The sequence below is a fragment of the Lolium perenne genome, chromosome 6 (genome assembly GCF_019359855.2).
Source record: "Lolium perenne isolate Kyuss_39 chromosome 6, Kyuss_2.0, whole genome shotgun sequence".
NCBI lineage: Eukaryota > Viridiplantae > Streptophyta > Magnoliopsida > Poales > Poaceae > Lolium > Lolium perenne.
The window spans coordinates 234,557,289-234,571,493 of record NC_067249.2 but is presented as its reverse complement, the minus strand read 5'-3'; the positions used below and the strand labels follow the sequence as shown (position 1 = coordinate 234,571,493).

General features: G+C 47.8%; 2 protein-coding genes across 2 annotated transcripts; one reads left to right on the top strand and one right to left on the bottom strand.

Annotated features, from left to right (window-relative positions):
- The first annotated feature begins 316 nt into the window (after positions 1 to 316).
- LOC127306018 (D-cysteine desulfhydrase 1, mitochondrial) lies at positions 317 to 3,591 on the top strand. Its single transcript, XM_051336622.2, has 10 exons — positions 317 to 643; positions 824 to 889; positions 1,006 to 1,200; positions 1,288 to 1,398; positions 1,787 to 1,878; positions 2,219 to 2,308; positions 2,442 to 2,499; positions 2,569 to 2,682; positions 2,957 to 3,054; positions 3,264 to 3,591. Exons 1-10 carry the CDS (start codon positions 407 to 409, stop codon positions 3,466 to 3,468), a joined length of 1,266 nt encoding a protein of 421 aa, XP_051192582.1. The 5' UTR covers positions 317 to 406; the 3' UTR covers positions 3,469 to 3,591.
- A 669-nt stretch (positions 3,592 to 4,260) lies between these two features.
- On the bottom strand, positions 4,261 to 8,779 carry LOC127306019 (universal stress protein PHOS32). Its single transcript, XM_051336623.1, has 4 exons — positions 8,315 to 8,779; positions 8,100 to 8,209; positions 4,635 to 4,753; positions 4,261 to 4,540 (listed from the first exon to the last, which is right to left on the bottom strand). Exons 1-4 carry the CDS (start codon positions 8,493 to 8,495, stop codon positions 4,459 to 4,461), a joined length of 492 nt encoding a protein of 163 aa, XP_051192583.1. The 5' UTR covers positions 8,496 to 8,779; the 3' UTR covers positions 4,261 to 4,458.
- Between the last annotated feature and the right edge of the window lie 5,426 nt (positions 8,780 to 14,205).

The following is a 14,205-nucleotide window of genomic DNA, read 5'->3' as shown; positions in this document are numbered from 1 at the left end:
ACCTTTTGAAATACATTTTGTGCCGTACTTTGTGTATAATGTGATGGACTTATTTGAGACCTGACTATATGTTTATGATATTTGCTTGTTTCTCCTTTTTTTTTTTGATATTTCAGAAAAAATGGGCCAATATGCGTCGGGCCCTTAGAGACATCCCTGACGCAAATGGATGCATGACCATTTTCACGTCTGTGGACCAATGTAAACGGACGCAGGCTCAATTCGCCGTCCGAAATGCGTCGGCTCGGGGTGGAAATGCCCTAATAATTAGCTATGTTTTCCATGTTTCGCTTAAGATTCTCACAAAAAGAAAAGATGCAGTCGCTAACTGACCCCGACACGTCAGCGGCGGGGCTGGTGCGGCCGCCATTCGCCGGCGAGTGCGTGTGAACCGGTCAATCCCCCCATGCTCCTCAGGCCGTCCCTCCCCTTCGCCGTCACTTCCACTCTCCCACTCTGCTCCCGCCTCGCCGCCGTCCGCCGTCGAAGCTCGGTCGCCGCCGCCACCGGCATGGCAGGAGTCTCCGCCGCCTCTCCGGCCGGAGCACAAATCGGCAGCTTCCTCTCCAAGAAGCCCTACGCGCCGCCGTCCTGGGCCTCGCACCTCTCCCTCGCCCCTTCCCACATCTTCTCCCTCGGCCAGGTAAGCTTCCACTGGACTGAACCCATACTTGCTCTACTGACCAATTGGCGGCCCGCAAAGCGGCTTAGATTGATTACTTGGTGACTTTGCCGTAGTTCAAATCCACCAGAGATCGTGTGTAGACTGATCACTCGTGTGTACTATTAACCCACGGAGTATTTGTTTTCGTGTCTGAAACAGTTCCCAACCCCGATTCACAAATGGAATCTGCCAAACCTGCCAGAAGGCACAGAAGTATGGATCAAGGTGCTGCATCAGGAACCACTATTCTGTTCATTTTTCTAGGGCTGCACTGCAAGTGTAGAAGGTAAAATCCTTAGTGGCATTTGTATGCTGACACGGGAGCTTTGGTGAAACTGTAGCGGGACGACCTGTCCGGTATGCAGCTGAGCGGGAACAAGGTCCGGAAGCTCGAGTTTCTGCTGTCAGATGCTGTTGCGCAGGGCGCCGACTGCGTTATCACGGTCGGTGGCATCCAGAGCAACCATTGCCGTGCCACGGCGGTGGCTGCCAAGTATCTCAATCTTGATTGCTACCTGATACTGCGTACTTCCAAGGTGATCTTTGTGCTTGTGAGGTGAAATTGGCAAAATGATGTGCGGTAATGCAGTTGGTTTGACCTGGTCTTTGTGGGACATTTTCAGCTTCTTGTGGATAAGGACCCCGGTCTGGTGGGCAATCTCCTTGTGGAGAGACTGCTGGGAGCGCACATTGATCTTGTTTCAAAAGAAGAATATGGGAAAATTGGCAGTGTGGTATGCTCTTCTCCATGATGTACTTTGTTACTGCTTGAGTTTTTCATAGTTCTGTCAGCCCATGTGTATCCAAAACCTTGTTCATACGTGAAATCCTATTCATTATTCAAGCCTGGTTGATGTTTTTCGTTGTTAAAATATCATTCTGCCAAGCAGCTCATGCTGCAGTGTTTTTTCTCAGCATAATATTTATTAGTGTCATCTTGTCTCTCCATTGTACTTAGCAATTGTGCTGCCTATTCTCTCTCTACCTGTTGATAAAATGCATTGTGCTACTGCTCATTAATTCCCCACTGATCATTTTTTCCTTTCCAATTGTTTTCTTATGCTTCAAGCTTCTGTATTCCATAAGAAGTTCCTAACCCCAGCATACATTTGTTTGTTCTAGGCTTTAGCCGACGTGCTTAAAAAGAGGCTTTTGGAAGAAGGAAGGAAGCCATACGTGATTCCTGTTGGTGGATCTAACTCACTTGGAACTTGGTACTGTCATATATATTCATAAATATCTGATGCTGAGTGTTAAACTGAAATTACATTTTTCTGTTTTCATGTTTATAGTATAGTTAACCAATGGAGCATAGAATACTAAGAACTGTGACTCATGTTCAACATAGGCTGAAGAAAATATAGTGTATACTCTGTGTTTAAGAGAATGGCTATGAATGTAAGATTATGCATTTCTAAAAAAAAGAATAAGGTTATGTGCTGTGAAGAGAAGGGTTAAATTGAAATAGGTATCAAGAACTTATGTAAAATGATATTCACTCTATAATTTTTGATTTTATGTTTGTAACATATGACGTCTCTTGCTGTTATGTAGGGGATATATTGAAGCAGTAAGGGAAATTGAGCAGCAAATTCAGTTATCTGGTGATGTTCAGTTTGATGATATCGCTGTTGCCTGCGGCAGGTAATTTCATCAACACCCAGTATTCCTTATTACGGTGTAGTTATGTATATGGACTCAGCTGTTATGTCATGCATGTATCCTGAATATTGTGACATTGTATCTTTACGGCTTGATGATATTGTACTTTGTGCAGTGGTGGAACCATTGCTGGTCTTGCTTTAGGATCAAAATTGAGTAGCCTAAAGGCAAAAGTATGAGCCATCTTTGTTATATTCTTATCCCACTGAAGTTTCCGTACTAATCATCCACTTGTAGGATAGGTCCATGCGTTCTCTGTTTGTGATGACCCCGAATACTTCTATGACTATGTTCAAGGCCTAATTGATGGACTTCAATCTGGCTTGGATTCACATGATATTGTCACCATTGAAGACGTGAGTACAATTTATCTCATTATTTAATAGTAACTCTTTTGTAAAGAGATCTTGGACCATAGGCTCCAAAAGTTAAATTTGTAGCGTGTTGATGCACATCAGCACATTCTCTACAATGTTTATATGTGCACAGACCTGGTTTTCTGCTGCTTGTTGTTCTTTTCACAGTTCACCTTTTGTCTGTGCTGGAACTCTATTTAATTTCATCCTATTCTTTTAAGTTGGTAGAATTTGTGAAAATTTTGGGTGCTTTACTGCAACTTCTGATTGACAGGCTAAAGGCTTAGGTTATGCGATGAACACCACCGAGGAGCTTAAGTTTGTTAAAGATATAGCAGCAGCAACAGGCATTGTGCTTGATCCAGTCTACAGGTGTGCAATACTTTCCTTTTTTATGAGATGTGATCCTGTATGCTAGTATTTTCTACTAAATAAAAAATATCAAATGGTTTTCTCTATGCACATAATCTAGTACCAAGGATCCTTCCAGCAAGTTCTTGAAGAGATTCGACATTTATCTTGCTTTTCTTGTGATACCATTTATCTTTCTTAATAATGATATGTAATTTCTTTTTCTGCAGTGGGAAGGGAGTATATGGAATGCTGAAAGACATGTCTAGCAATCCAGCAAAGTGGAAAGGGCGAAAAGTTCTCTTTATCCATACAGGTGGTCTTCTTGGGTTGTATGATAAGGTTGATCAGCTGTCATCTTTGGCTGGGAGTTGGCGCAGAATGGATCTTGAAGAATCTCTCCCACGCAAAGATGGCACTGGTAAGATGTTCTGATTGATATGCTCCAGGAAAATCTTCAACTATTGCAGACATTCATTTTTCTTAAGAGCATTTGCTGTATACTAATATAATTTAAGAATAAAGATCATGTTTATGCCATTTGGAATTGAAGCTTCATGTGTTCATGTCTAGATACCATTTCTCTTACATTTTTGGTACACGTTCTTGTTTTCAGTTACAAAAATAATACTTGTTCTTGATTACTACCTCCATCCCAAGGCTTAACGCTTATATTTTTTTGGAAAAGTCAAAGCAAGTAAAGTTTGACCAAATTTTTAGAATAATCTATCAATAAATATGATAGTTTGTAGATAGCACATGAAAATATATTTCATTATCTATCTAATAATATTAATTTTGTATTTCACATGTTAATGACTTTTATAAAAACCTAGTCAAACTTAACATAGTTTGACTTTCTAAAAAAATATAGGCCTTAAGCCTTGGGATGGAGGTAGTACTTTTTAAGAACTTAGTCTTGAATATTTCCATTCTGTATTTATGTTACGGAGAGTTTCCTAGGAGGGCTGTTTCTTGCGTTCATTCTATATATCAACTGCCAACTACTAAGATCCCAAATTCTGCTGGCCTTCGTTGACAGGCAACCAATACAATTTACAGACAAAAAGAACCTTCCCACTGTTATGCCATTCGGAAACTGGTAACCATTCAGCATTAGTGGGGCTGCCTAGTCGTGCACATAAACGAAACTGCAGTACTGAACAAATTTATAGACAACTTTGTAAACATCGTAATATGAAATGGCTGAAATGTTGCAGTAGGAGATAACAAATAAAACACACTGAAATTGCAATATGAAAAGTTTACAACAATGACCAAAAATCTGAAAAAGTGAACTGCTAGAGCCAAACATCACCATCCTCGTAAATAATATCATCTCATAAACTCAGAGAATGGAAGAACACTAACAGACCAATAAACACACAGACTAGTCCACCATTCCAGATGTGATAAGCAAAAGCATTATGCAGTTGGCCCACGCACCACCGTAACTGGGCAGGTTGCATTGTTGACTACATAATTGCTAACGCTTCCAAGCAGGGCCCTGCATTGAGGTCCAAGGAGAAGTAGAAATACGAGGAAACATTTATTAGCCAAGGACTAGTCAAAAGTTAATCGAGAAGAGGTTCAGATGATACCTTTTCAAAGGCCCTAATCCCCTGCAACCAAGGACAATATTGTCCACCTTGAGATCATCTACTGCCTCACAAAGTTTCTCCCTTGCATCACCCCAGTATATTTTTGCCAGCACTTCCACCTGATCCAGCCGACATGAATCAATGTTTCAATTAGCAACACATTCTGATAGAATATTGTTTTTCTAGAAAGTTGAAGCCACTCAAGGCATGCAACCTTGTTACACTTCTTTCAAAACCATACAAAGGACCATGAACTACGTCGTGGCTGTAACCTCAGGAAAATGTGAAGGAAGCAGCAGAAGCAAAATTGGGTTGTGTGCTGTGCAGATAATTTCTTATCTACTGCTGCTTTTTTGCAGTCGGAAGTTGTCTGGCCAACCTTTTCCTTCTAAAATCGGGTTTTCTTTAGATGAAATGTAGAATTTGATGTTAATAAGTGCTTAAGTAGGACTATTTTGTTGACTTTTTGTTTAGGGATTTCCTGCGGTCTAGGTAGGCTTGTGCAGAAGTTACCGTCGTCAAAAGAATCGCATTCACAGCTTCATGGTGGGAAACCGGGTGATTGACCAACCGGCCGAGATGGCGGAGGCGGCGTTTGCCCATTTCGACGCCCTCATTGGCTCGACGGCTGACCGTGACTGTACCCTACAATTGGAGCATCTGATCGACCCCGCCGCGGACCTTGCTGAGCTCGACGAGCCGTTCACGGACGACGAGGTATGGGCTGCTGTCAAGCGCCTTCCTGCTCGCAAGGCGCCAGGCCCTGATGGATTCACTGCTGAATTCCTTCAGGCCTGCTGGCCCCTGGTCAAGCACGACATATTGGCTGTCTTCCAGCAACTGAACGAGCTCCGGGGCAGAGGCTTCCACAAGCTCAACCAGGCCCTGCTTACCTTGCTGCCAAAACGCCCGGATGCCGAGACTCTCGGCGATTACCGCCCCATCAGCCTCGTGCACCTCATCGGCAAGGTTGCAGCGAAAGTTTTGTCGCTGCGCTTGGCCCCAAAGCTTGATCGCCTTGTCAGCAAGAACCAGAATGCTTTCATCGGTGGACGTAGTCTCCATGACAACTTCGTTCTTGTCCGACAGTCCATGCGACAGCTGCACCAGCTGCGTGCGCCGAGAGTGCTGCTAAAGCTCGATCTTGCCAAAGCATTCGACACCATCTCCTGGGCTTTCCTGTTCGACGTCCTCCGGAGGTACGGGTTCGGCGCCAAGTTCTTGGACTGGCTCGCGATACTCCTTTCCTCTGCGAGCACACGAGTGTTGGTCAACGGATGCCCTGGGCCACCAATCTGGCATCGCCGGGGGCTGCGGCAAGGCGACCCTCTGTCGCCGCAGTTGTTCGTCCTGGCCGTTGACACTCTGGGGCGGCTGATCATGCGCGCTGTTGATGCCGGAATTCTTCAGGCGCTGCACCCGACTAAGATGATCCCGGTGGTTGATGTGGTGATGTTTTGCCATCCTACCAGGGAGGATACCGGCGCCGTGAGGGCGATCCTACACCTGTTTGGCCGAGCCTCTGGGCTCCTCGTCAACTATGGTAAAAGCTCCGCCACTATGCTCAACTGTGAGCCGGACGACAGCGAGGTGATCGCGGCAACTCTGGGATGCCAGCTTGCGGAGCTGCCACTGACCTACCTTGGCATACCGCTCACGCTCCGCCGCCCTACCCGTGCGCAGATGCAGCCGCTGGTCAGCAAAACCGCGGCCAAGCTACCCACCTGGAAGTCTAGGCTCATGGACCGCTCTGGAAGGCTAGTCCTTGTGAAATCTGTTCTGGCTGCGATCCCCCTACATCAGATCCTTGTGCTGCAGCCGCCGAAATGCATCCTAAAGCTCCTTGAGAAAATCCAGAGAGGCTTCCTTTGGGACGGCCGCGCCGAGGCCAACGGCGGGCATTGCCACGTTAACTGGCAAGCTGTATGCAGGCCTCTATCTCTTGGAGGCCTTGGTGTTCAGGACATGGAGAGGGCCGGGCTCGCGCTTCGGATGCGATGGCTTTGGTATAACAGAACGGATCAAGTCAGAGCATGGAGTGGGCTTGAGCTGCAATTCTCGCGCCAGGAGCAGAGCCTGTTCTTTGCCTCGACGCACATGATCGTCGGCGACGGACACCTCGGCAGATTCTGGGAAGACAGATGGATCGCCGGTCGCTCTGTCAGTCAAATCGCCCCTGAGCTATACGCATGTATCCCTAAGAGACGTCGGAAGGCAACCTCCATCAGAGATGGGCTGCTCGACCACAGCTGGGCGCGTGACATCCACGGCGTGCTTGGACTCCAAGAGCTGGGCCAGTACCTTATGCTCTGGACACGGGTGGAGGCGACTGTCCTCACAGACCAGCCTGATCAGATCGTCTGGAGATGGAGCACAAACGGCGTTTACTCGGCTAAGTCCTGCTACCGGAGCACATTCCAGGGGTCCAGGGCTTGCCCGGCCTGGAAGCTGCTGTGGAAAACTTGGGCGCCTCCGCGCGTCAAATTCTTCCATTGGTTGGCTAACAAAGACCGGTGCTGGACGGCGGAGCGGCTACGACGGCGAGGGCTGCAGCACCATCCTCGGTGCCTGCTATGCGACCAAGAGGCCGAGTCCATGCATCACCTCACCTTGGCTTGCCCCTTCTCTAGGCAGGTTTGGTACGACACACTGTCCTGGCTACGGCTTACTTGTCGACCTCCTGACGGCGAGCCTACCCTCCACGAATGGTGGACTACTGCAAGGCAGCACACACCCAAGCCAATGCGAAAAGGCCTTGCAACCGCCACGCTTCTTGTGCCCTGGTTGATTTGGAAGCACCGAAACTCGTGTGTCTTCGATGGAGAGCAGCCGTCCATCCAGAGAGTGAATGACAAGATCAAGGCAGAGGCGGCACTTTGGGCGAGAGCTGGAGCCCTTGGCCTTCGCGCCGTGTTACCTGTAGACTGGGATGTGCACTAGTTTTTCTGTTAGTTGCCGGTTGTTTTTCACCCTCCATGGAGGTGTGATCTTGTAACAAACTATTCTTCTCCTTTGCAATGAAAAGAAACGCAATGTCATTGCGTTTTCTCGAAAAAAAAAAAAAATGTTTCTTCTCAAGTGTGAGGTTTAGGCAAGCCATACTACATGATAACATGGTGTATCTACTAGTGCTGAAAGTTTTCATCAGTTTAGATTTGCACCTGTACACGTATCAATTAGACACATATTTCCTTGTTGGTTATAATTAGTCTAACAAAACATATGATTTGCAAACTCCTGCAAAAAAAAACTACTCCGTATATTTAATTTGAACTCAGATGTATATTCATGCTGAACTCCTGTTAACATGAACCAGTTCTATAGTTAGGCGAAAGTACCATGTGTTGAAAACTAGAAATTTGCTAGATTATTTTCTGAATTGGGAGCCGACAAAGAAATGAACATCTGCAGAGTGCATGGCAGGTAATCCTATGAGCAATTCAGTCGTTGTCGTAGAGGTATTACCTGCTTGGACTTGGATTCAGCTTGCAGGATCTCCAGCACCTCCTTGTCAGGGGTGACCCCGTACCTGGCCTGCGCGTTCATCTCCATGAACTCCAGCAGAGGGATCAGAGCTTCAGTGCACGGAAACACAAGCATCGGTGTCAGTTGCAATCTTTGCAAGGTAGAAATAACATGAGCAACATAACAGAATTGAGAATCCGGTGTTTGTTACATACGTGGACCGGCGCTCTTCCAGAGCCCCTTGTGGCTGGCGTCTGCTCCTTTGGGGAGGACGTGGATCAGGATGATCCGGTCGCCGGCCTTCACCAGGTTTCTGACCACCCACTTGGTCGCGGCCTTGCTGGATGGCGAGTAGTCCATCGCCACGCCAATGGTGCGCTGCTTCTCAGACGCCATGTCTGCCTGTCTGCGTACCCTGCGAGTTTTCAAGGAAAAGCTGGACGAAGGTGGTGGAGCTGGGAGGAGAGAAGATGTGTTGGGAGAGGTGTGTATGTGTAGTGCTATTTCTGGGTTAGGATTGTGCTCCAAGCAGCGGTATTTAAGGTGGTTTGGACTCCAGCAAAATAGAGCCCTCTGTTGATGGCGAAGTCGTAGACTAGGTTGGCTTTATTCCATTTCTTTCTTTAGAGAGAGAATTGGCTTTGTTCCTTGAACGAACTGTTTCTCGGATTCTTTCCTTTTCCATGGCCGCTGGGTCCTTGCCAGATAGGCAAGCTATGATGGTAGATTGACGGTGTCCAGAAGGCTCTCCGCCCCTCTGGAAAGCTCGGGAATGACTTTGTCCAAGTTTTTAGTAAAACTCCGGCAGGAACTATAAACGTCTATCAGCTGTGGTTTTCGGCCGCATGTTTTTAGAGGGATTGGCATGGTTTGAGGGATTAAATCTCATCTATAAGTCAAAATTCTCCCAAATCCCTTCCAATCACTGCAACACACTTGAGAAATGTATTAACCGAACAGGGGTGTCGTCTTAATGTGACTTGGCGGAAGCCCATTACATCTCGGATTTGGCAGTCAGGTGTATATTAGGAAACAGTACCATCGCAGTCACACACATTGTTCTTTTCAAGCTAGTGCCCTTTCCACTTGGCCGAAGAAGTATATACCCTTTCAAAAGGGCAATCAAGCTGAGCACACCCGTAATCTAGTCTATCTAGAATAGAAAAAAAAAGAACAAAACCGAGAACAGGATTCCCCTCTCCCGGATAGCACACAGATTTCCAAACTGTAAACCACTAGTAGTAGTAGTAGTAGTAGACTATCTACAATATCCACTTAGTCAAACCTCTCTTAACCGAGAACTCGTCCGTTAAGTCGCCGCTTTTCCTAAAATCAATGTTGATGGCTCCTTCCATGCTACTGGTGGATGGGGCTTCGTCGTCAGAGCTAGTACGGGCTTAATCACAGGATCGGGTGTTCTCCAGCATGTCTAAAGCTCAAGCGCAGCGCAAGCAGAGGGGCAGGCATGCACTGAATCATGTACATGCAACTAGGACCCATTTGGTAGCCTGGTCCGATTTCGTGCACCACTGAAGCTAGGGAGAAAAACCTCCTACACGTTTCAGACGGGCCACGGGCTAGAAACAGCCTCTTGGTCACCTGCGTTGCACATTTCTACACCGGGTATGAAAGTGAGCCCCCATTATTTGGTTGCCTGCTTCCAGCCCAGCTTGGACGCACGGAAACACGAATCAGCTGTTTGGTTGCACGAATCGCACTTCCATATCTTTATCACAATTCAAATTGGATGAGAATACCATGCCATAGCATGCTACATACGATCACACACCATTCAGAAAAACAAGATCCTCACAAAGACGATGATGTAATCTTTGACCCATCTCTCACGTACCTCCGGTGCTTCTTGTAGAGCATGCACTACCTCCGACAGTGGCCTCGTGATCCAAAAAGCTCTGGTATTCTTCTTGTGCCTCCTCTAATGTTTCATAACAGAGCAACAGAACTACAAACAAAGTCATAACTGAACAACACAAATGTTGACAGGAAACGATAAACTAACAGGGGCATGCATGATTATTGCAAAAGTGGATCACAAGTTCATCCTACACTACTATGGTGTCATCCTACCATCACAACAAAAGTGGGTGTCATCCTAACACCGCAAGTTCACCATCACCTGAGGGTTTAGTATATACCGCCTCATCATAGTTACAAAAGTGGGCCATCAAGTACATCACCTCCATGCATGCATCCCCTAAACCACGCCCTCAACGGCACCACTGCATCTTGTAGTGGTACTTGGCTAGGTAGTTCCTTAGCCAGAGGACATGGTGTGGCTCGATCATGCCCACAAAGCTGCAACCCTGGGTCTTGTGGTCGACGAGGTGGCTCAGCGCCGCCATGAGATCCTCCTCGGAGAAGCCAAGCATGTCCATGACCGCATTGTACAAGTCAAGGTGCATTCTATGGGCTTGTTGTCCCGGATGGCCTGTGCGACGTCCTTCACAACAATAGTCATGTTGGTGAAGGCCACCAGCTCGTCGTCGGCGAAGGAACCTCTCTTCCTCTTGCCGACGTGCGGCTTGTCAGGTGCGTCGGCAACCTTCTCAGGTGGCCCATTGAGGATGACCGTGTCGGACTCCTGAGTTTCAGCATCCTCGGGTGAAGGCGTAGCTGCAGCCGTGCCTAGGGGCTCACTTGATCGCATGCATCTCGTCGTAGTTTGCAATGGGCACATTCAGGTACTCCACGTCCTTCAGGTGATCCTAGGATATGAAGGGACAATGATGTTAGTTGTGCACGTCGGTGATGAAAAGAGTTAGTGAGGTGGACAGAGCTGGTCACCGCGCCGTGCCCGTAGTAGCGCTCAACCTCAAGGATGATGCATATGCTCTCGTCGCACCACTGAGCCCTGCTTAGATCGCGGAGCCTGCTAACGATGAGCCACCTCTGCCGCCACTTCCTCAGGTGGTTGTACACCTGAGTGGAGCTAACGTCGATCTACACCACAATGTTCAAACAAGGCCTTCGGAACAGAAGTCAGATGGACTTCCTTGAATCCTTTGTCAGTTCTCACTCCGCTCTTGATCAAGGCACACATCTTCTCCAACACGAAGCTGAACATGAAGTGAAGCAATTTCATGGTCGCGTTTGCCTTCTGTGAGGCCTTCATGGCCTTGGCAGCGTCACTGCGGTTCTTGCTCTTCTTTGTGGAGGCCATCCTCGCCGCCACCTCTGCCGCTACATGAGCCACCCGGTCAGCCACATGCCCTTTGACGACCGACATAGGGGTGACCGCCACCTTAGACTCATAGAGGGTGATAAAGGGAATCTCAGCTGATCCTCCTTGGGTGTTGCCCGATCTTTCACAGCGAGAACCCGGGTAGATAGATACTCCCAACAACGCGATGAACGCAGCCTGGAGAAGAGGGAACGAAACCAGCAAGCAACATATCGATGAACGATACGCCTCAAACCTTGAGCTAGACAATCCTTGATGAACACAACAACCTTCGCAGCGGATATAATAGATAGACGGCAGTGCCGTACCCCAGATGATATGGATATCCAGGCCTGGTACACTAGGACAGCCATTGATATGATAATTAGGTCTAAGGTTGTACCAGTATTTTATTGTAGTCTTGTTATTAGGAAATAATAATGTAGCCAGGTCATGTGGTGGGCCAATTAAGGTTTTAAGTTGTGTCTATTTGACTTGGGCCTGTCCAAGTCGAATTAGGTTAGGCCCAATAAGGGCTTGGCCGGCCACTTCCCCTCATATAAGGAGGTGGGATGGTTAGGGTTTAGGTAGACAAGTTTAGACTAAAGATTATGGTTTTCCCCATTGCGTGTGTTCACGTGTATCATCCCTCCGGGGGTACGGCGCTGCCGTCTATCTATTATATCCGCTGCGAAGGTTCTTGTGGTCATCAAGGATTGTCTAGCTCAAGGTTTGAGGTGTATCGTTCATCGATCTGTTGCTTGCTGGATTCGTTCCCTCTTCTCCAGGTTGCGTTCATCGCGTTGTTGGGAGGATCTATCTACCCGAGTTCTCGCTGTGAAAGATCGGGTAACACCCAAGGAGGATCAGCTGGGATTCCCTTTATCATGTGGTACGCTTGCCCAACACATCGCCCGGAAACTCAACAGCATCAGCAGCATCAGCTAATGAAACAACAGTAGCAGGACCAGCTGGCCCGGCCCAGGTCCCGGTTGGACCGGCCTGGGAACCGGATGAACCGGTCCAGGACCAGGTTGGACCGGCCTGACGCCGGTTGGTCCGGTCCAGGACCCGGTCTGACCGGCCTGGACGCCGGCTGGGGCGCCCGACTCCCCTGGACTTGGCCCGGCTGGCACCGGCCTGGGGTCCGGTCTGGGCCGGGTGGGCCGGCCTGGGGCCCGGTTTGGCCGGATCTGGGACTGGTCCGGCCGGTCCTGGGTCCGGAAACCGGATCTGGTCGCGAATCTGTGTCTTCTTCCCGATTCCAGACGCGATTTTTCGCGATTTTGACCTCCGAAACAGCCATGGATGACCTGCAAACTGCACCAGAATAACTCCAAACTTCCTCCAAACAACCTCCTTCGACCGAGAGCCAAACTCCTCCGATCTAGAGCCAACCTTCTCCGATGCAAACCGATCGAGATGAGATCGATCAACAAAACCTCGCCGTGAGCAACTGTGGTGACCCGGCATACCACTGCATGGTGTAGTATGCAAGTCTGATATAACACCAATGAAACACCGTTCCACTAGTATTATATCGCTCAGAGTGGTACAACCGAAACATATGCGGGTCCAAGGCATGTCTATAGAATTACACACAGACTCTGTTACATAAGATCATCATAGCCTCCTACTTTACAATGAGGTAAAACTGCAAATAAACTCCAGAAGAACGACTCGTAGTCTAAACCTATCACGAACTCTATTTGTAGAGTATTTACCTAGCTACAGAGGCTAAGAATAGATTCTAGCTAAATAGGAGCTAGGTGTAGGAAGCTAGTTCCTTTCTATTGCTAATCTAGGTTTTCTCCTTGTTGGATGTGGTATCGGACTCTTCTGACAGGTTCTACGCCGTGAAGTAGTTGTTGACTCCTCGGCCTTCGTGTTGCACTGTAGATCCTCTTTCGGTGCCTCCATATCTAAGCAGGGGATTTAAGAGTGGGATGAGTACGAGCGTACTCAACAAGTTCATTATAGGAAAGAGGTGTTTAATGCACTAGCTACGACATTAGACCAGAAAGTCTAATACCAATGCAGGTTTTCATAATCATTTCTTCAAAAGGTTGCTTTTATTCAGAAGAACTATGTCCGTCAGCCTTCACCGGTTTACTAGAACTTCATGGAGTTCCTTTCCGGCAGCGTTCGTAGTTCCATAACCCGGAACAGGGAGTGACTGGTCACAGTTCGTTACACTCTGCAGAGGTGTGTTGCTTTACCCATAAGAGATCTTAACCTTGGTGCCAACCGAGTCATGTTCTCGTCCACACTTCCTTTGGTGTGAGGCCCGGTATAAGGTCCTAGTCAATCATGTTCCTCCGCTACCTCGCACACCCACCCTTTGTTGCATACCCCGACCCTGGGTCCTCGTCGGTCCCATTATTCCCACTTACGGGTGGACCCCGACCACGACAACAGTTCTGGGCTCTTACCATAAACTCCTTCGCCGGTAGCTGCAACCCATCATAGACCGCAATACCGTGGGGAACTTAAGGCTTCCCCAGCCTACCGCTTGCTCCTCGGGCGACAAGTGTCTACGGACAATGCCGTGGGGACTTAAGGCTTCCCCAGCCTACCGCTTGCCCCCGAGAGATACAAGTGTCTACGGTAAAGCGCGTCCGTTGATGTACGAGAGGTGGAAACACTTTTGACTACTCCGTCCCACTCCAGATCTTATGGTTAACACGGGTATTACGGCACAAGAATCACTGGACGACATTTGTTGTTTAATCCTAGATGGATATAAACCCTTGCAATGGAACCTCCACCATATCAACACATACCATGGTTCCATTGCCCACCACATAGTCATATTCATAGTTATGAAAATAGTATTTCTGATTTTTATGCAAGAGTGATAAGTATAGTACTTTGCAAGTAATTTGGTAAAAATACTCAAATGACATGAGCAAGTGATGAACTTGC

What these genes read in the sequence shown, in the direction of transcription:
- LOC127306018 (XM_051336622.2), top strand. Translation starts at nt 407, where the DNA reads ATGCTCCTCAGGCCGTCCCTCCCCTTCGCCGTCACTTCCACTCTCCCA. An exon ending in ACATCTTCTCCCTCGGCCAG is followed by an intron (nt 644 to 823) that starts GTAAGCTTCCAC and finishes TGTCTGAAACAG; the next exon opens with TTCCCAACCCCGATTCACAA. An exon ending in TGAGTAGCCTAAAGGCAAAA is followed by an intron (nt 2,500 to 2,568) that starts GTATGAGCCATC and finishes CTTGTAGGATAG; the next exon opens with GTCCATGCGTTCTCTGTTTG.
- LOC127306019 (XM_051336623.1), bottom strand. Translation starts at nt 8,495, where the DNA reads ATGGCGTCTGAGAAGCAGCGCACCATTGGCGTGGCGATGGACTACTCG. An exon ending in CTGGAAGAGCGCCGGTCCAC is followed by an intron (nt 8,210 to 8,314) that starts GTATGTAACAAA and finishes CGTGCACTGAAG; the next exon opens with CTCTGATCCCTCTGCTGGAG. An exon ending in CTGAATCCAAGTCCAAGCAG is followed by an intron (nt 4,754 to 8,099) that starts GTAATACCTCTA and finishes CGGCTGGATCAG; the next exon opens with GTGGAAGTGCTGGCAAAAAT.